General features: G+C 47.0%; 1 protein-coding gene across 1 annotated transcript in view; it reads right to left on the bottom strand.

Annotated features, from left to right (window-relative positions):
• The window catches only part of LOC144694051 (claudin-1-like), a 51,204-nt gene that overhangs the window by 13,095 nt on the left and 16,025 nt on the right, over positions 1–22,084 (bottom strand). The window contains exons 2-3 of the mRNA XM_078564411.1: positions 5,489–5,653; positions 2,698–2,782 (exon numbers count right to left, since the gene is read on the bottom strand). Of these exons, the coding sequence (XP_078420537.1) occupies positions 2,698–2,782; positions 5,489–5,653 (250 nt within the window). The remainder of the gene's footprint in view (positions 1–2,697; positions 2,783–5,488; positions 5,654–22,084) is intronic.

Here is a 22,084-nt window from a genome sequence, read left to right as displayed (position 1 = left end):
ATGTGATATTTACAATGTATATTCCATGACAAAGATACCAGCGGAGGGGTTTTACAGTTTCCAGTTCCTCAGTGCAATGTGGAGGGAGAACCTCAGGCAATGGCCTTTCTCCATTTCACCTTTGAAACTGACTTTCAGACGGCCACATCTTAACTTGTTGCTAACTGCTTGTTCTAGTAGGTTCTTGTCCTTGGAGAGCACTCAATTCTCAAAGGTCCATTCTAAACTCAGTCTGACCCTCCCTTTTTAAGGGGAGAATGGAGGTAAGGAGGAAGAGAGGAGAAAAGGAAGCAGAAGGAAATAGACAAAGAAATGCAAGTACCCATACATTTGCAAAGAAACCATTTATTCTGATTCATCTCCCTCCTCTCACCCACAATCCTCAATGGATTTTTGTAGTTTGTATGTGAGGCTACAATTTAAAGTTGTTTTAACCATCGATATTTGATCATCCAACACATATATGCTCAAAAGACCAAGAGTAAATCTCAGTTTTCTCCTGTTCTTCTTGAGGAGTTAATCCTCTGCTAGTGCACATTTCCATCAAGAATGATTCAGCTGTGAGAACCTGGGGCTTCACAGGGAACCCGGTGCTGTCCTTACTCACTGGATGGTGATTAGGAATGAGAGTTCTTGCTGATGTGCTTGTCCCATAGCCAGAAAGAGAGAAAATCACTGGCATTACTGCCAACACTTCACTGCACACCAGCCAGCGCAGGGACTGAAGCTTGTTCCTGCTGCGATCTGTTTCATACAATTTCTCATCCCACTGAGCTGAGGGAAACCACTGGAGAAAATTCTGAAGGAGATGATCGACCTCCACTTAGAGAGGCAAGGTTTGATCAGGGATAGTCAGCATGGCTTTGTCAGAGGGAGGTCATGCCTAACAAATTTGATTGAATTTTTTGAGGAGGTGACCAGGTGTGTAGATGAGGGTAGTGTAGTTGATGTAGTTTATATGGATTTCAGCAAAGCCTTTGACAAGATCCCACATGGGAGACTTATAAAGAAGGCAAATGCACATGGGATACAGAGTAATTTGATAAGGTGGATTCAAAATTGGCTTAGTTGTAGGAGACAGAGGGTGATGACAGAAGGATGCTTTAGTGACTGGAAGCCAGTGTCCAGTGGCGTACCACAGGGATCTGTGCTGGGTACCCTATTATTTGTCATTTATATAAACGACATAGATGACTCTGTGGGGGGTAGGATCAGTAAGTTTGTGGATGACACAAAGATTGGCCGGGTGGTTAACAGTGAGGTTGAGTGTCTTGGGCTACAGGAAGATATAGACGGGATAGTCAAATGGGCAGATAAGTGGCAGATGGAATTTAACCCTGAAAAGTGTGAGGTGATACACGTTGGAAGGAGTAATTTGACAAGGAAGTATTCAATGAACGGCATGACACTAGGAAATTCTGAGGAACAAAGGGACCTTAGCGTGTGTGTCCATAGATCTCTGAAGGCGGAGGGGCATATTAGTGGGGTGGTGAAAAAGGCATATGGGACACTTGCCTTTATCAATCGAGGCATAGATTACAAAAGTAGGGAGGTCATGTTGGAGTTGTATAGAACCTTGGTGAGGCCACAGCTGGAGTACTGTGTGCAGTTCTGGTCGCCACATTATAGGAAGGATGTAATTGCACTGGAGGGGATGCAGAGGAGATTCACCAGGATGTTGCCTGGGATGAAACATTTAAGTTATGAAGAGAGGTTGGATAGACTTGGGTTGTTTTCATTGGAGCAGAGAAGACTGAGGGGCGACCTGATCGAGGTGTACAAGATTATGAGGGGCATGGACAGGGTGGATAGGAAGCAGCTGTTCCTCTTAGTTGAAGTCATGAGAGGACATAAGTTCAAGGTGAGGGGCAGGAGGTTTAGGGGGGATGTGAGGAAAAACTTTTTTTTGTTGGTGCAGACTCGATGGGCCGAAGGGCCTCTTCTGCACTGTGATTCTGGTGACGGTCTGGAATGCGCTGCCTGGGAGGGTGGTGGAGGTGGGTTGCCTCACATCCTTTAATAAGTACCTGGATGAGTAATTGGCACATCATAACATTCAAGGCTATGGGCCAAATGCTGGTAAACGGGATTAGGTAGGTAGGTCAGGTGTTTCTCATGTGTCGGTGCAGACTCAATGGGCCGAAGGGCCTCTTCTGCTCTGTGATTCTGTGATTCTGTGAGCTATGAAGGAGAAAGTTCAACTAAACCCGGAACCTTCCATTTTAGGTGCATCCAACTGAACCACCATGAATTCATTCATTCAGGTGTCAGCTGTGGCTCAGTAGGTAATACTCTCGCCTCTCAGTCAGCAAGTCGTGGGTTCAAGTCAGAGACTTGAGAACATAATCGAGGCTGCCACTTGGATGCAGTACTGAGGGAGTGCAGCACTGTTGGGGGTGTTGTCTTTTGGATAAGATGATAAACTAACTGCTCTCTCAGGTGGATATAGAAGATCCCATATCATTTGAAGAGCAGGGGAGTTCCATCAACCAACACCACCAAAAAGATCACCAGGTCATAATCTTTGTGGGAGCTTGCTGTGCACAGATTGGCTGCTGTGTTTCTCTACATTACAGTGACACACTTCAAAATGCCTTAATTGGTAATAAACTGCTTTGGGATATCGTGAAGCTGTGAGAGATGTTATATAATTGGGAGCACTATCTTACTGAATTTGCACCCAGGTACAAAGCCTACCTGCTGTTGGTTGGTGTGAAGGGGTTATAGAATTCCTTGGCAATGTTGTTTCCATACCAGGCTGTGGCAACCAACGCAGCGAGGCCTGAGAGAGAGATCAGGAGGGAATGTTAGCACTCAGTCATCCTCTGTTAAAAGAACATGTGTCAGAGTTGTCATGCCCAGTACAGATACACATTCCTAACTTTCAAGTCGCAGATTTCAGTCAATGTGGACTTTTTGAAATTAACTTTGAAAAATAGTCAAAAATGCCACCCAAGATGGCCGCTGAGGGTCAGGAAACCATTTGTGATTTTCAGACAAAAGGATTAGCTCCTGTCTGAAAATGCTTCTAGAAAGTTTTTAAAATGTGAATGACCATGGGCGGAATGCCCTCCTTTGAACAGACATTCACAATGCGAAACCAATTGTGAATTTGGGCCTCCCAGTGACTAGGTATCTACACAAAACTCAAGCACAGGTTTCATGTCTCCAAGGCCCGAATTTTGCGCTCGGTGTGTGGGTGAGCGCTCGACATGCGCAATGACAACGGGCGTGCGAGCGTCCGCCGATAACTGAAAGGCCTATTAAGGCCATTAACAAGCTCATTAACTTGAAATTGACGCTGCCCCATCCAACCTTGCGGTTGGCGGGCAGGCAAAAAGGCCAAGCGGCCTTTACATTTTTTAGGAAGCTTCATCCACGAGCTAAAGCTCATACAAATTAAATAAAAATATTACTTTAAAATTAAAAGCATGTCCCATCTCATGTGACACAGTCACATGAGGAGACATGTTTCGTTAAATTTTTATAGTCTTTATCAATGTTTTTTGAAAAGCGCTTCGATCTCCATGAGGCTGCTCCGGGCTCTCCGGGAGGTTGAAACGCTCTTCTGCGTGCATGTGTAAACTGCTCCCCAGGCCCGCTCTCCCTCCTTACCCCGCCCGCTCAGCGCTGCTGCTCGCCATCCACGCAGGACTGGTCTTAATTGGCCCACCCGCATGAAATTGCGGTGTGGAGTCGATCGCGGGCGGTGGTCAGCTTTCTGACCATCGCCGCCGGCTCCCGCCAAACCCACCCATCGAGGGAAAAAGGTTTCAATTTAACGAGGAGCTGTGTAGAAAATGGCTCCTCACATGTGGGTGTGAATAGCCCATCTACTCCCCCATTGTGTAGCAATGGCTTCGGACTTCCAAATCATCCCGAGTGGACAATAGCATGTTGATCATGTGGCCAAATTCCTACAGGTAACGAAGCTTAATTACCTCAAGAACCAGGAGAAATAGACATGTACATGAATTTAAAGAGGCTTAATTCTAGACTGTTAGCTTTGACTTCTTTTACTCAACAAAAAGAACATGGGTTTGTTCAATAAAGCTGATGACTAACCCCCAACCGCTCATCATCGTCAGAAAATATGACGGAAATATCACAAGTGCAACAAAAAATAGCATTTATACAGCACCTTTAACATAGTAAAACATCCCACAAGAATGTTAGCAAACAAAATGTGACACCAAGCCAAGTCACTGCACTAGTAATTCAGAGGACTTGGTTAATGCTTCAGGGACATGGGTTCAAATCCCACCATAGCAGCTGGTGAAATTTAAATTTAATTAATAAATCTGGAATTGAAAGCGAGTCTCAGTAATGGTGACCATGAAACTATCATCAATTGTTGTAAAAACCCATCAGGTTCACCAATGTCCTTTAGGGAAGGAAATCTGCCGTCCTTACCCGGTCTGGCCTACATGTGACTCCAGACCCAGAGCAATGTGGGTGACTCTTAACCATTCTCTGAAAGGGTGATCAGGGATGGGCAACAAATGCTGGCCTTGCCAACGACACCCACATTCCCTAAAAAAGCCTGAGCTATTAGGATGGGTAACCAAAAGCTTGGTCAAACAGGGATGTTTAATGGAGCACCTTGAGAGAGAGAGAGAAAGGGAGAATGACTTTCAGGGAAAATGGGTGAAGGGTGAACAAAATTCGGTGTGAGTTCAGACCTAGGCAGCATGAGCTCACTTTTATGCGGAGTGGAAGATGTGAGGGCAGCAAGGAGCAGCATTGGGCATGGATGAGGGTTTCAGCAGCAGATGAGCTAGAGATGGTGATGCTATCGAGCTGGAAGTGGGTTATATATTCTTTTAATTCTTTCATGGGATTTGGGCATCAGTGGCTAGGCCAATATTTTTATTGCCCATCCCTAATTGTCCTTGAGAAGGACATCCTGGGATGGCAGGATTGTCGTATGAGGAGAGATTGGGCTGACTAGGTCTGTATTCACTGGAGTTTAGAAGAATGAGAGGGGATCTCATTGAAACGTTTAAAATTCTGACAGGGCTGGACAGACTGGATGCAAGGATGATGTCTCCTCTGGCTGTGGAGGTCTAGAACAAGGGGTCACAGTCTCAGGATACGGGGTAGACCATTTAGGACTGAGATGAGGAGAAACTTCTTCACTCAGAGGGTGGTGAACCTGTGGAATTCTCTACCACAGAGGCTGTGGAGGCCAAGTCACTGAATATATTTCAGAAGGAAATAGATTTCTAGACTCTAAAGGCATCAAGGGGTTTGGGGAGAGGGTGGGAGTATGGCGTTGAGGTAGAGAATCAGTCATGATCATATTAAATTGCAGAGCAGGCTCGAAGGGCCGAATGGCCTACTCCTACTCCTATTTGCTATATTTCTATGTTTCTATGTACAAATGAGGCAAATGTATTCCCTCCCCTCCCCCATTTAAACAGTCAGTTATGCTTTTGTGACCTTGGATGATCTAAGTGAACCAAATCCTCTCCCTCCTGGTTTGTACCTGAGATAAGGAATATCACTCCCCCAACAGTGGCCACTTTGCCCTTCTTCGCTTTATCGTCCCCGAAACATGTTGTGCATTTCATTCCTGCTGAAGCAATCAGGATCGCCAAAGTTCCCAGCAGGATGCTAATGATCATTAGTGCTCGAGTAGCCTGAAGCGTACCTGAAGGAGACAAAGACACGGTAATGAATACCTAGTAACGAGTTGCAAATGATTTGCAGGGACATCAGTATGAGTTCCATCATTAACACAGTTCCTAAGTCAAACTGTCCTAAAGCATTGAGAATGTTCATTGCTGATCATATCTTCACACTTGGTCACCCACTTCTCCCAGAGGCAGATCTTCTCCCAGAATTCTTTCTCCTTGTACCACGTAGAAATCTAGAATATTCCACCTCACCACATTTCAACAGGAGTGATTTAAAATTACAATGTGGAATATTCAACTGTACAAGCACAATGTTTGATCAATCAGATTCCATCACAGCCTCCTGCTGCCTCCAGACTGAGTGTTTTTTTTAATTAGGTTAGCAGAGGGAGAGGCTGAGGGTAGTGTAGTTGTTCTCTATATGAGCTTTCAAAAGGTGTTTGATAAAGTCCCACAGATTATGCTTGTTAGCAAAAAAGGGGCAGTGGCAGCATCGATACAAAACTACACAGAGATAGAAGACAGAGTTGTGAATGGCTGTTATTTAAACTGGAAGGAGATTAGCAGTGCATTTCCCTGGGGTTCACTGCAAGGACCGCTGCTCTTTTTAATGTACATTAATGACTTGGACTCGGAGGTACAGGGCATAATTTCAAAACTTTTGCATGAGATGAAATTTGGAAGAATGGTGAAAAGTGAGGGCGACAGTGATAGACGACAGGGCTGGGGGATGGGCCAACACATGGAAGATGAGGTTCAACAAAGTGATACAATTTTGCAGGAAGAATGAAGGGAACAACTCACATCTAAATGATACAGTTTTAAAGTGTGTGCAAGATGAGAGAGACCTGGAGATGCTTGTGCACAAATCTGGAAAATGCTGCGTCCATCAAACTTTGGCAGCTGATCCCTCAAGAGAGAACAAAAAGGATAGTCCCCAAATCACAGATAGATAATCTTCCACCAAATATAAAGAGCTATTAAATCAAGATATCAATAAAGGGCATGAGTAAAATCATTTAAAATGTTGTAAACTCACAACTCGTTAGATAGTTTCTGCAAAAGACAGGTGAACACTTCAGGTGGGACTTGACCCAAAAAATGGCAATGTATATTTACTCTTTCAGCCGCTGGTCTACTGTGTGTATTTCCAGAATTACTGCTTTCATTTTAAAGGCTAAGGGGGTCGCCCACAATTCTACTGAACTTAAAGGCAAGGAAGGGAGTTTACTGAGACATTGGGTTAAATTCTGTAAGCAGGTCCTGTTGGCCTGAGAATTGGCTTCATAGCCACAGCCTCAATTGCTGAAGGCTGCCTTGCCAGAAGCATTTCCACAATGACATACATCATCCACATATCCAGAAACATAGAAACTAGGAGCAGGAGAAGGTCATTCAGCCCTTTGAGCCTGCTCCGCCATTCAATGTGATCATGGCTGATCCTCTATCTCAACGTCAGAGACTAGGAATCCTGCTACAAGTAACTCACCTCCTGACTCCCCAAAGCCTGTCGACAATCTACAAGGCACAAGTCAGGAGTGTGATGGAATACTCCCCACTTGCCTGGATGAGTGCAGCTCCAACAACACTGAGGAAGCTTGACACCATCCAGGACAAAGCAGCCCGCTTGATTGGCACCACATCCACAAACATTCACTCCCTCCACCACCAATGCACAGTAGCAGCAGTGTGTACCATCTACAAGATGCACTGCAGGAACTCACCAAGGCTCCTTCGACAGCATGTTCCAAACCCATGGCCACTACCATCTAGAAGGACAAGGGCAGCAAATACCACCACCTGGAAGTTCCTATCCAAGTCACTCACCATTCTGACTTGGAAATATATCGCCGTTCCTTCACTGTCGCTGGGTGCAAATCCTGGAACTCCCTCCCTAACAGCACTGTGGGTGTACCTACACCACATGGACTGCAGCGGTTCAAGAAGGCAGCTCAGCACCACCTTCTCAAGGGCAACTAGGGATGGGCAATAAATGCTGGCCCAGCCAACGAAGCCCACATCCTGTGAATGAATTTTTAAAGAACGCTGTCCTCCCGCTCTCTCCCCACACCTCTTGATGCTTTTAGAGTCCAGAAACTTATTCTATTTCCTTCTTAAATATATTCAGTGACTTGGCCTCCACAGCCTCTGTGGTAGAGAATTCCACAGGTTCACCACCCTCTGAGTGAAGAAGTTTCCCCTCATCTCAGTCCTAAGTGGCCCACCCTGTATCCTGAGACTGTGACCCCTCGTTCTAGACCCGCTGCCAGAACACACAGAGCCAGCTGGCGCTCATGGGGAGCACACTTGCCTCGAGTCAGAAGGTTGAGGGTTTGAGTTCCACTCCAGATACTTGAGCACATAATCCAGGTGGTCATTCCTGTCCTGGGCTTTCTCTGCGCTGCGCTGTTGGAAATGCTGCCTTTTGGATCCGACATCAGGTGCATCTAAGAGGTCCCAGGGCAGTACTTGAAAAGGAGCAGAGGAGGTTTCCCTGGAGTTCTGGCGACATTTATCCTTCAACCAAAAGTCATTTAAACATATTTGCTGGTCATTATCGCATTGCTACCTGTGGGATCTTGCTGTGCATAAATTGGCTGCTGTGTTTTTGAATGTTCCAACAGTGACTACACTTCAGAAGTACTTTATTGGGGGTAAGGCGTTCTGTGATGTCTTGAGGTTATGAAAGGTGCTATTTAAATACAAGTCTTTCCTCCTTATGTAAACTCAAAATTACTGGAAGACACAAGGGGAAGATTTTTGCGACACTCAGAACAGCTAATTCAGACTTGAATTTCAATGTTTAATTTTAAACATTCTTTTAAGTAAAACCCAAAGAACAAAATTCCACAAACAAAATTCCACAAAGGTGTGAGTCACCTGGCCGATGAAGCCTTTCTTGTTACACTCCCTGCACTAAACAAACAAAAAATAAATGCTGATGAACCAAATCCAAAGCTATCATAAGGAGAGCAGAGGGTGACTGAGAACCAACACTAACGCAGTAACACATCAACCAGAAAATAAAGCTTTCAGAATTATTTCAAATGTATAATATTCTCACCAGTGCCAAGGTGTCTTCTCCACATCAACCCTTTCCACTTCCTCCCAAGCGGAAAAACAGTTTGGATTTATATAGTGCCTTCAGTGTAGGGGAACATTGGTTATAATGTTCCAGAATATGGGTTGAAAGGTAGAATTCTTTTTTAAAAATTAATTCACAGCATAGACCAGCATTTATTGCCCATCCCTAGTTGCCCTTGAGAAGGTGGTGGTGAGCTGCCTTCTTGAGCCGCTGCAGTCCATGTGGTGTAGGTACACCCACAGTGCTGTTAGGGAGGGAGTTCCAGGATTTTGACCCAGTGACAGTGAAGGAACGGCCGATATATTTCCAAGTCAGGATGGTGAGTGGCTTGGAGGGGAACTTCCAGGTGGTGGTGTTCCCATGTATCCGTCGCCCTGATCCTTCTAGGTGGTAGTGGTCATGGGTTTGGGAATTGTTTTGGAAGGTGATGTCAACCCCACTATTCAAGAAAGGGGGAAGAAAACGAACCAGGAATTATAGGTCAGTTTGCCTGACATCAGGAATACAGAAAATACTAGAATTTTATGATTATGGGTGTTAGCACTTAGAAAATCACAATATGATTTAAAAGAGTTGACGAGAATTTAAACAAGGGAAATTGTATTTAATAAATCTGAGTTTTTTGAGGGTGTAACTAGGAAGATTGACTAGGGGAACCAGTGAATGTTGTGTATTTTGATTTTCAAAAAGCATTTGTTAAGGCGCCAAATGTGAGTTTATTACATAAAATTAAGACTCATGGGATTGGGGGTAATATATTAGCATGGATGTAAGATTGGTTAACAGACAGAAAACAGGGGAGAAATAAATGGGACTTTTTCAGATTGGCAGGGTTTAACTAATGCGGTCCCACAAGAATCAGGTCTATATCAGTAACTTAGTTGAGGGGGGCCTGTATAATGTATTTATGTTTGTTGATGATGCAAAGTTAGGTGGGAAAATAAGCTGTGAGGAGGACACAAAGAGGCAGCAAAGTTTTATACACAGGTTCATTGAGTGGGCAATAACAAGGCAGATGGAGTATATTATGGGGAGGTGTGATATTACCCCTTTGGAAGGGAAATTAGAGAAGCAGAATACTTTCTAAATTGTAAGAGATTGGGAAATGTTAGTATTCAGAGGGACATGGTGGTCCTTGTAGACAAAACATAAAGTTAAATTGCAGATATAGCAAGCAATTGGGAAAGTAAATGGCATGTTAGCCATTATTGCAAAGAGATTGGAATATATGAGTAAATAAGTCTTACTACAGTTATATAGAGGCTTGGTGAGATCACACCCAGAGTACTGTGCACAGTTTAGGTCTTCTTAACCAAGGAAAGACACACTTACTCAGGAGTGCAGCAAAGATTCAAGAGGTGGGTTCCTGTGATGAGGGGGAATGAGGAGAGATTGAATAGACTAGGCCATCCATCCCTAGAATTTAGGAGAATTAAAGGTGATTTTATTAAAACATAAGAACTCTTAAGGAGCTTGACAAGATCGATGTAAGAGGATGTTTCCCCTGGTTCAGAACTAGGGGTCACAGTCTCAGAATTAGGGGTGGCCGACTGAGATGAGGAGAAATGTCTTCACTTCAAGTGGTGTGAATCTGTGGAATTTTTAACCCCAGAGAGTTGTGGATGTTTAATCATTGAGTATATGCAAGACAGAGATCAATAGATTTTTGGGTATAAGACCATTCGGCCCATGGAGTCTGCTCCGCCATTCAATGAGATCACAGCTGACCTGATAATCCTCAACTCCACTTTCCTGCCTTTTCCTCATAACCTTTGATTCCCTTCCTGATTAAATATCTATCTCAGCCTTAAATATACTTAATAACCCAGCCTCTACAGCCCTCTAGCTTGGCGCAGGTCTCCTTTCCGGCACCATCCTGTCTTTCATGGTGCACTCTTTCCAGGACTGCAACATTGTATATATCTCTCATCCTGTTCCTGTGGACATGCCCTTTGTACTGCAGCCATCATAATTCTAATTCCCAGTCCAACAGAAACAAAAAGATATGTTCCTCACAGTATCATTACCCAAATAGCTGCTCTGTTATCCTTTTGCTTTGTTAGCCTACGTATCCACTCTACAGAACCCTCCCCCCTACCCCTATTTAGTTTAAAGCCCTCTCTACGGCCCTAATTATTTGTTTTGCCAGGACACTGAAGCCCGTCCCACTGGAACAGCTCCCTTCTACCCCAGTACTGTTGTTAATGCCCCATGAACTGAAACCCATTCCTCCCACACCAATCTTCCCACACCAGTACCAAAGAAGTTAAGGGATATGGGGATAATGCAGGAGAGTGGAGTTGAGGCAGATCAGCCATGATCTTATTGAATATTGGAGCAGGCTGGAAGGGCTGAAAAACCTACTCCTGCTCCTATTATGTTCTTATTCCAAGCAACTTCAAAGAAACATTGATACTGAACCAAAGGAAATGCCATTATGAGTTGTGTCTAAAAGCTTGGTCAAGTTTTAATGAGACTTTTAAAGGACGAGAGGAGGAGAGGTTTAGGGAGGAAATTCCAGAGCTTATGACCTAGAAGCAGAGCACCAATGGTGGAGCAAAGAGAGTGGGAGATGTGCCAGAAGCAAGTGCAAAACACTGTGGATGCTGGAAACCTGAAATAAAAACAGAAAATGCCGGAATGTTTCATCAAGCAGCTTCTGCGCTTAGAGAAGCAATGTTAATATTTCAGCTTGATGACACTTCATCGGAAATATTGAGTATTCCCAACATTTTATTTCATGTAAGAGGAACATGGAACTCATGTAGAGCTGGAGGAGGCTACAAAGATAGGGAAGGATGAGAAGTATGTTAAAGTTAATTAGATATCATGTTATAAACTTAACACAGAATGGGGTAGGTTCCAAGGTCATCTGGTGATGCTTTACCTTCAGGAGGTTGTCTGAATGGAGAGTCCTGCTCATGTGTTCAGGAATGAGGAGGAAAGTGTATATGTGCACGAACTATCAATAACATAAAACCCATACTGAAACATATGCTTTGGGGACAGACATCTCAACAATGACTAGAATCTCAAGCTACTAATCGGTTTCTGGGGTCCAGAATCTCCTCCCTGTTGCACATCATTGTTCCAGAATTAGGAGGTGTTGCTTGCCAGCAACATAATCACTGTGCAGCATCACACAAACTGTGCCAGCCAAGCACACACTAGACCTTAATCAGTAATGATGAAGAATGTTCTGTTCTAACCTGCCTTGCAGATCTGGTCATCACTTATACAAACAAACAAACAAGAGATGAATCGTGCAGTAATAACTAATCCAATATAGGATTGTCTTCCTGCTTCATGCCCGGGGCCTGGTAGCACAATACAAACAACACAATATAAGGGCGATGAGAGGACAAGCATCACCTTAAAAAAAAAGGTGCTACGGTGAACCAATTTCTTTGTATCTATAAAGAGAAAGGACATTGTGCCTCTCACCACCTTTGGACATCCCAAAGCGTTTTATAATGAATGAATAACATTTTTCTCCTTAAATGTAGTCACATTTATAGGAAGTGCAGTGGCCAATTTGCACACAGTAAGATCCCTTAATTAGTTATCAATTTATCTCGTTTAGGTGTTGGTTAAAGAACTCAATGTTCTTCTTCAACTGGTGTCATGTGACCATCTACATCCACCAGAGAGACCACTTGGGCCTTGGTTCAACATCTCACCTGAAATTATTGAAATAAACACGTGGGATCATTTCGGATTGAATTGTTGGACTTTGAACCATATTCAAAATAGAACCATCGCTGCAGTCCAGTGAATGACTCTACGGACAACTGGTCAATTTAATTCAGATCCAAACACTGAGCCGAAGTGAAGACGCAAACTATTGAATTGGTAAAAGGCCTTCAGTATAAACAGCTTTAAAAGGAAGCCAAAATTCTCTTCACCAAGGCACTTTGGTGCTTACCAGAATTAAACAATAGCTGGAAATGAGAATTAGTTTATCAGTCCCCTCACAGAATTCAGTTCTTTACTTGCCACTCTAACTCTGTGTATTTTTTTCAGTAGCATTTCATTGGCTGTAAAGTGCTTTGGGGCTCTGAGGTTATAAAAGCTTTTTATAATGTAGGTTTATTCTGTCTTTCAGTTTCAGCTCAGTCATCACACTCCCTGGTCACAGGTTGAGCCTCACTTGAGCTCACAATTTTGGTTCAAACTCCAGCTCAAGGAGCGATGCACTGCCCGTGGACCGAGGGAGGTCAGCACTGCCCGTGGACCGAGGGAGGTCAGCACTGCCCGCGGACCGAGGGAGGTCAGCACTGCCCGAGGGCCGAGGGAGGTCAGCACTGCCCGCAGACCGAGGGAGGTCAGCATTGCCCGAGGGCCGAGGGAGGTCAGCACTGCCCATGGACCGAGGGAGGTCAGTACTGCCCGCAGACCGAGGGAGGTCAGCACTGTCCGAGGGCCGAGGGAGGTCAGCACTGCCCGAGGGCTGAGGGAGGGCAGCACTGCCCATGGACCGAGGGAGGTCAGCACTGCCCTTAGGCTGAGGGAGGTCAGCACTGCCCGTGGACCGAGGGAGGTCAGCACTGCCCTTAGGCCGAGGGAGGTCAGCACTGCCCATGGACCGAGGGAGGTCAGCACTGCCCGAGGGCCGAGGGAGGTCAGCACTGCCCTTAGGCTGAGGGAGGTCAGCACTGCCCGAGGGCCGAGGGAGGTCAGCACTGCCCGAGGGCCGAGGGAGGTCAGCACTGCCCATGGACCGAGGGAGTTCAGCACTGCCCGTGGACTGAGGGAGGTCAGCACTGCCCGAGGGCCGAGGGAGGTCAGCACTGCCCGAGGGCCGAGGGAGGTCAGCACTGCCTGTGGGTCAGTACCGAGGGAGGTCAGCACTGCCCGTGGACCGAGGGAGGTCAGCACTGCCCGAGGGTCAGTACTGAGCAAGCGCTGCACTTTGGGAAGGGCAGGACTGAGGGAGCACTGCACTGTTGGAGGTGCCGTCTTTCAGATGAGATGTGAAACTAAGGCCCAGTCAGCCCCTCAGGGGGTAAAAGATTTCATGGCACTTTTCTCCTTGGCCTCCTGGCCAAAATGATCCCTTATCCAACACCATTAAAACAGATAATCTAGTCAGTTACCACATTGCTGTTTGTGGGAGTTTGCTGAGTATGAAATTGCTGCTGTGTTTGCCTCCATTACAGTGGTTACAGTTCAAAAATGCGTCACTGGCTGCCCAGCACAAACTCTGCTCCCTGGCCTCCAAGTTTACTCTTCTTACTGGTCATTGCTCAGCTGCAGGCCTCTGCTACAGACTGCATCTCATCCCCATCAGAAAGACTGCCGATTTCCACCTCCACAACACACCCCTCCACCCTTACCAGCAACTTCGCAGCCGCTGAATCCCACCATCATCTCTCCTGGCGGGAATATACCCTCCTTCCCAAAGCACCGCTGCGTAAACTTACCCCACACACAAAATATTGCACTCATCCACTCAGATTGACACAGGATCTATGGCACCTAAATGGCCATTCAGCCCGCACAAATCTCCTCTCACTCTAATTCCTTCTTCCTACCTTTCCATCTCTCTGCTCCCTTCTCCCTTGATTATACGTCAAGTCTCCCCTTAAATGCTTCAAGCGGTGAGCTCCACATTCTCACCACGAATAACAAATTTCTCCCAAATTCTAAATTTGATTTGTTCCTGTTGATCAGCAGGGGCCTCCTCACCTCTGCTTTCCGATCCCCGGCCACCACAAAGCCCTCGAGGGCCTTGCTCTACCATGCCTCTACAAAACCTCCCCCCTCCAAATTCCTCATCCCTAATCTAGCTCCTCTTGCAGTCCCCCTGTCCCCTCTGTCCCACCACTGGGGCCGAGATCTCCATCCACCTTGGTCCTGGTCTCAGGAATTTGTTCCCTGAACCATGAGCCTCTCTTTTAAAGAAGAGCCCAGCCAAAAGTTACCTCTTTCAGTAAACTTCCTCCCCTCATCTCATGATCTGTTTATTAAACATAGAAACGTAGAAAGACAACTTGTTGCTGGATCAATGGGCAAGAACAAGCTTGAAGTTTATAGAGCAATTTGCATAAACTCAGAACATCCCAAAGTGTTTCATAGTCAATTTCTTTTGAAGTGTACTCTCTGTTGTATTATAGGAGACGTGTCAGCCAAATTGCTGCACGTGGGATCTTACGGTGCACAGTGAGATATTAATCAGATCGTCTGTTTTAGTGACCTTGGCCGGGATTGTCCAAACCACGGGTCATGGGGCCGGAAATTCCCGAGCTAAGTCAATGGACCTTTGGCCGGTCCCTCAAATTTCCTGCTCCGTCCGTGACACTTCCTGTCACCCCTGGGACTGGAAAATCCGGGCCGTTGATGGAGGGATGAATGTTGGCCGGGTCATTGGGAAGGACTCCCCCGCACATCTTCAAATAACGCCATGGTGCCTTTTACATCTGAGAGACGCACATCTCACCCGAGGAACAGCACCCCCGACACTGCACAAAGAGCTTCACCTGGGTTTTGTGCTCAAGTATCAGGTCCGAATCCATGCCGTGCTGACTCAGGGTGCAGCGCTAACCACTGGCCCGAGGCTGACAGGTGACACCTCACACATTGACTCAGGGGGGTATCTGGTGCCATTGAACTTGTCAGACTTTAGGACCCGTCAGTACAATTCTAGTGATTAATTCTACCAGACAGTCTGCAGGAGGACACACCTACAATACAAATGATCATGGAAACCAAACAGGCAACAACATGCAGAGGATCTGCAGCGTGGGAGGGGTCAGCTTAAAGATTCAAAGTAGTTGAACGGTACAGCACTCATGTTGAGAACACTCCTGTGATGATACATTCAGAGCAGCCAATGGAATTGTCAGAAACACTTGATGGATAAAGGCACCTCCCAGTCCTGGTTGTGAACAATATCCAGTAGAGACATGGATAGCAATCAGTTTGGCAAATGCAGACGAAATGACTCTTTAAAAAAACATACATCTACAAAGTGCATTCACCACACCCCAAAATGCGCTATAGTTAATAAGGTTCTCTGGAAGTGTAGTTACGGTTGTAGGAAATGTGGCAGCTCATTTACATTCAGCAAGTTCCCACTAACAGCATGGAGGTGAGGATCAGGTAATCTGTTTGTGATGTGGATCAGGGGATAAACCTTGGCCAAGACACTGGGGAGATGGGTTTTTTTTAATATAAACCTGAGAGTGCAGATGGAGCCAATGTCTCAGTACTGACCCTCCGACAGTGCAGCACTCCCTCAGCACTGACCCTCCGACAGTGCAGCACTCCCTCAGTACTGACCCTCCGACAGTGCAGCACTCCCTCAGCACTGACCTTCCGACAGTGCAGCACTCCCTCAGCACTGACCCTCCGACAGTGCAGCACTCCCTCAGTACTGACCCTCCGACAGTGCAGCACTCCCTCAGTACTGACCCTCTGACAGTGCAGCACTCCCTCAGTACTGACCCTCCGACAGTGCAGCACTCCCTCAGTACTGACCCTCCGACAGTGCAGCACTCCCTCAGTACTGACCCTCCGACAGTGCAGCACTCCCTCAGTACTGACCCTCCGACAGTGCAGCACTCTGTCAGTACTGACCCTCCGACAGTGCAGCACTCCCTCAGTACTGACCCTCCGACAGTGCAATGCTCCTGTAGGCCTGCACAGGACTGTGTATCTACGTTTTCTCCACAAGTCACTGGAAATGGATTTCGATACCCAACCTTCTGTCTGGGAGACTAGTGTTGCTCATTGAGCCATCACTGACAGCAATATCTATGCTTTTCTCTATGGTGAGCTCTGAACATCTCCCTCAAGAATCTTATCAGGGATCTCCCTACATTGATGATGCCTCCTGTCAGCCAGTCACTGCCAACGGACAGTGTATTTACGCCCATACGCCTGAGGTACACATTCTGTGCACCCTAAATTGCCCCAATAAACCTGGAGAGCCTCAGGCCCTCCTTCTTGTTCAGTGTCCAGATAACAGGTCTCAGCAAGGTCAACAGGTAAGGAGCTAATGTTCAGTCTGAGGAGGAAACTAGGTGAAAGTACACCACCCCCTCCTCTTCCGATGATTCCTCCCCCCCCTCCTCCCCTCCACCCTCTCCACCACCCCCATTGCAGAAGAGCAACTGTCAGCCTGGTTAATTGTCAAGCCCCAAGTTAATATCCCGCCACGTTCAGTGTTCAGGTTCTTTACTGAGGAAGTTGCAGGTAGCTCAGGAACCACACCCTAGCCAGAGGCGGCAGGGAGTACAGCGGTGGGTGTGGAGGCAGGAGGAGTGGATCAAAGTAAGACTTTGGCAAATTACAGCCCAGAGTGCAGTGTTGTACATAAAGAGTAGGTGCAACTCGAACTTCAAATGTCCCACCATTTATTGGCAGTTACATTGAAAATGGCTCCCAGACCACAGCCCAAACAACAACTGTTCATTAGACACAAACTGCTCAAGTCATATGACCCCATCATTACTGAAACTACCCAAATGACACAGAGATGTAACTGTGCTGTCAACTTGAGCAGATGTCCCCATGCTCCATGTTCCAGGATCTTCTGTTAGTTAACTCTAATTTACAAAATGAGCAGCTCAAAACTATTGCTCATTGCACCAGATCAATTAAAACCACTTGACCACCAACAATCGAGGAATCAAGCGCAGTATCGATGCTGATATAAACGGAATATCCAGCTGACTGCCCCTCCCCATATTCTAAAGATCAGCCAGAGAGTTTTGGGTCGCTGTGACCATTGAGATGGCTCATCGGAAGAAAGACTTGCATTTCTATAGAGCCTGTCATGACTTCAATGTCCCAAAGCACTTTACAGCCAATGGAGTAACTCTGAAGTGTCCTAATGTATGAAACCCCGCAGACAATTTGCACACAGCAGGTCACACAAACAGCAATGCAATAATGAGATCATCCTTCTTCATGCTATTGGTTGAGGTGTTGAGATGTTGGCCAGGACATCAAAGTGAACTCCTCTATTCATCTTCTAATAGTGCCATATCTGCCAAGAGGGCAGACAGGACCTAGATTTAACATCTCATCCAAAAGACAGCACTCCTGACAGTGCAGCATTCCCTCGGTACTGCACTGGAGTGTCAGCCTGGAAAATGTGCTGAAGTCTCTTGAATGGTCTTCAGTCATGAAGTGTGTGAACAGATGGGGGTTTAATTTTGACCCAGCCCACAACAGAAAGTAAAGTGATGGGGGCGAGATGAGTGATTTAAACAGATAACTGATCCAATCATTTCCCTGTGAGTGGACTGGACTAAATTGATTCCTGTAGAGTTATAATGAGTAACATACCAGCAGAGTTCCAGGTTTATTCCAGAATGTGTGGAGTTAGCTGCTCTTAGCTGAGTGTGGAGATACCACTATGATCACTGCCCAATCACCTTTACTGGTAACGTGAACTGGCTTAAACATTGAACAAGGATGGCCAGGTGTTTGACTACTGGACCCTCCGAATCTTAATAGAGTCATCGAGTCATACAGCACAGAAACAGGCCCTTCGGCCCATCATGTCCGTGCCGGCCATCAAGCCCCTATCTATTCTAATCCCATTGTCTGGCACTTGGCCCGTAGCCCTGTATGCTGCGGTGTTTCAAGTGCTCATCTAAATACTTCTTAAACGTTGTGAGGGTTCCTGCCTCTACCACCCCCTCAGGCAGCGAGTTCCAGATTCCAGCCACCCTCTGAGGGAAGCAATTTTTCCTCAAATTCTCTCTAAACCTCCTGTCCCTTACCTTAAATCTATGCCCCCTGGTTATTGACACCTCCGCTAAGGGGAAAAGTTTCTTCCTATCTACTCTATCTGTGCCCCTCATAATTTTGTTTACCTCTATCAGGTCCCCCCTCAGCCTTCTCTGCTCTAAGGAAAACAACCCCAGCCTATCCAGTCTCTCTTCACAGCTGAAATGCTCCAGCCCAGGCAACATCCTGGTGAATCTCCTCTGCACCCTCTCTAATGCAATCACATCCTTCCTATAGTGTGGCGACCTGAACTGCACACAGTACTCCAGCTGTGGCCTCACCAGCATTTTATACAGTTCCAGCATAACCTCCCTGTTCTTATATTCTATGCCTTGACTAATAAAAGCAAGTATTCCATATGCCTTCTTAACCACCTTATCTACCTGTGCTGCTGCCTTCAGGGATCTATGGACATGTGCACCAAGGTCCCTCTGACCCTCTGTACTTCCTGGGGTCCTACCATTCATTGTGTATTCCCTTGCTGTGTTAGTCCTCCCAAAATGCATCACCTCACACTTCTCAGGATTAAAATCCATTTGCCACTGCTCTGCCCATCTTACCAGCCCATCTACATCGTCCGAATGTTCAGATTGATAGAGGGGCTGCTGAGATCATGGATTCAGGGCACAACAGAGTCACAGTCTCTGAGGGAGGAAAGAAGATCAAGTAGATACCAGACACGGTCAGTATTTCAGGCTGACTGGAATGTTATTGCATCATATAACAACAACTTGCATTTATCTAGCACATTTAATGCAATAAAACATTCCAAGGGGCCTCAGATGAACCTTCTCAGACAATTTTAACACCACCCCACCTAGGGAGATGTTAAGACAGATAACCCAACATTTGGTCAAAGACTTTATGGAGAATCTTTAAAAAGAGAGAGAGCGAGGAGTGGAAAGATTCTAATTGGAAACCCAGAGATCTGGACGCAGGCAGCTGCCAATAGTGGGATGCACCAGAGACCAGAATGGTAACAGAGAATTCTCAGAGGGCTGAAGGAGGTTTGACAGAGAGGTAGGGGTGAGACCACGTTGGGATGTTAACAGAGGAGGGAGGGAGCGCCCAAGTTTGGCCCTGTTTTTCCCTATAATAGTCAGTAAGAGTAGAAGCAGAGGACACGGTTATACTTGAAGTGGGTCAAATTCAAAACTAATCAGCCAAAACAAAAAGTGTGTGGTTAATCCATGGGACAGGTTCCCTAGGGAGATGGTGGAAACAGCACTGATTCATTCAAATGAAAATTAGATAGATTTATTTCATAAGGTAACAGTTTGGTTGAGTATATGCTTATGGTAAGTGTAGTGCGCGTGGGAGGGATAATGACTTTGGACCCATAGTTCCCTAAGTTTTCCACCACTGATGGTGGTTTTCCTCACCTCACATCTGTGTCCATCATAGACTCATTGATGGAGGTTAATCACTGTGATTGGTCAATAACTCCATGATCATTGCATCACATGACTTACCAGGATGGTAGAAGATGAATTAGACAAACCTTCATCTTTTCTCGTCTAGAAATTCCTACATTCTTAACAGTTTATACAATTGGACTGATTTCTTTGGACAAGTGGAATGTCTGTGGTCAAAGGGGAAAATGGGGGAAACATTTCCTCACTTCATTAATTGGAATTGTTCGCAGAACCTGAGAAATTGTGCTACTCATTCGAACATCAACCTAAAGTGAAGATTGGGTTTCATTGTGATGCCCCAATGGTTGAATGGCCTGCCAGCACCTCAGTCGAAATGGACGCAAAGAACAGCCACTTGAGGTAGCAGAGGATAGGATAGAACCACAGTCGCTGGGAGAGGAGGAGAGATAATCGCGGTGAAAGGGTGCAAAGATTGTACTTCAAGACTATGATAGAGTGGACCATAACAATAACTGAAGGCTGATTGAAGACAGTCTCATTATGAAATTATTTGTTCAAAATCTGAAGCCTCACTGTAGTTCATGAATTTAACAGTGAATATTCCATCATGTGGGTTAGTAACAGAATATGGACTTTGGTTCCATCCCATCAACTTACAGCATCATGTCTCTCATTACATATGTGTGTAAACATGGTGATGCGGAGCTGATGAGTGAGGTGAGGCTGGGCTGGGTTGGGCTGGATTGGGCTGGGCTGGGTTGGGTTGGGTTGGGCCGGGCCGGGCTGGGTTGGGCTGGGTTGGGCTGGGCTGGGCTGGGCTGTGTTGTGCTGGGTGGGGCTGGGCTGGGCTGGGTTGGGTTGGGCTGGGTTGGGCTGGGCAGGGCTGGGTTGGGCTGGGTTGGGCTGGGCTGGGTTGGGTTGGGCTAGGCTGGGCTGGGCCGGGTTGGGCTGGGTTGGGCTGGGTTGGGTTGGGTTGGGCTGGGTTGGGCTGGGCTGGGTTGGGCTGGGCTGGGTTGGACTGGGCCGGGTTGGGCTGGGTTGGGCTGGGTTGGGCTGTTCTGGGCTGGGCCGGGTTGGGCTGGGTTGGGCTGGGTTGGGTTGGGTTGGGCTGGGTTGGGCTGGGCTGGGTTGGGCTGGGCTGGGTTGGACTGGGCCGGGTTGGGCTGGGTTGGGCTGGGTTGGGCTGTTCTGGGCTGGGCTGGGTTGGGTTGGGCTGGGTTGGGTTGGGTTGGGTTGGGCTGGGCTGGGCTGGGTTGTCAGAAGCTCAACATTCACAGATGGAAGAGCCAAGATGAATTCTAATGTCAGCACTGCCAGAGTTCACACCTCAATAGAGACAAGCATACTTAGTAAGAACAGCCTCAAATGTCTGATCAATATTTATGAGCTTCACTGGGGCACACACCCATTTCACTCAGTATCATAAACAAACTGAAACCAGAGTTCTCCCTGTGCCACACAGACTGAAAGATGCCATGATGATATTTCTCACCAATTTGTGTCCACGAGGGAGTGAGGCTGTGTCTCGAAATACAGCCACCCACCCCACCTCACCCACACCATCACCAACCCACCCCACCCCACCTCACCCACACCATCACCAACCCACCCCACCCCACCTCACCCACACCATCACCAACCCACCCCACCCCACCTCACCCACACCATCACCAACCCACCCCACCCCACCTCACCCACACCGTCACCAACCCACCCCACCCCACCTCACCCACACCATCACCAACCCACCCCACCCCACCTCACCCACACCATCACCAACCCACCCCATCCCACCTCACCCACACCATCACCAACCCACCCCACCCCACCTCACCCACACCATCACCAACCCACCCCACCCCACCTCACCCACACCATCACCAACCCACCCCACCCCACCTCACCCACACCGTCACCAACCCAGCCCACCTCACCCACACCATCACCAACCCACCCACACCATCACCAACCCACCCCACCTCACCCACACCATCACCAACCCACCCCACCTCACCCACACCATCACCAACCCACCCCACCTCACCCACACCATCACCAACCCACCCCACCCCACCTCACCCACACCGTCACCAACCCACCCCACCCCACCTCACCCACACCATCACCAACTCACCCACACCCACCCACACCATCACTAACCCACCGCACCTCGACAATAACAACTTGCATTGATGTAGCGCCTTTAACATGGTAAAACGTTACAGGATGCATCATAGGAGGGT

Source organism: Cetorhinus maximus, chromosome 19, assembly GCF_964194155.1.
Source record: "Cetorhinus maximus chromosome 19, sCetMax3.hap1.1, whole genome shotgun sequence".
Taxonomy (NCBI): Eukaryota; Metazoa; Chordata; class Chondrichthyes; order Lamniformes; family Cetorhinidae; genus Cetorhinus; species Cetorhinus maximus.
The sequence above is the reverse complement of the archived record's forward strand: the minus strand, read 5'-3'. Positions and strand labels throughout refer to the sequence as shown.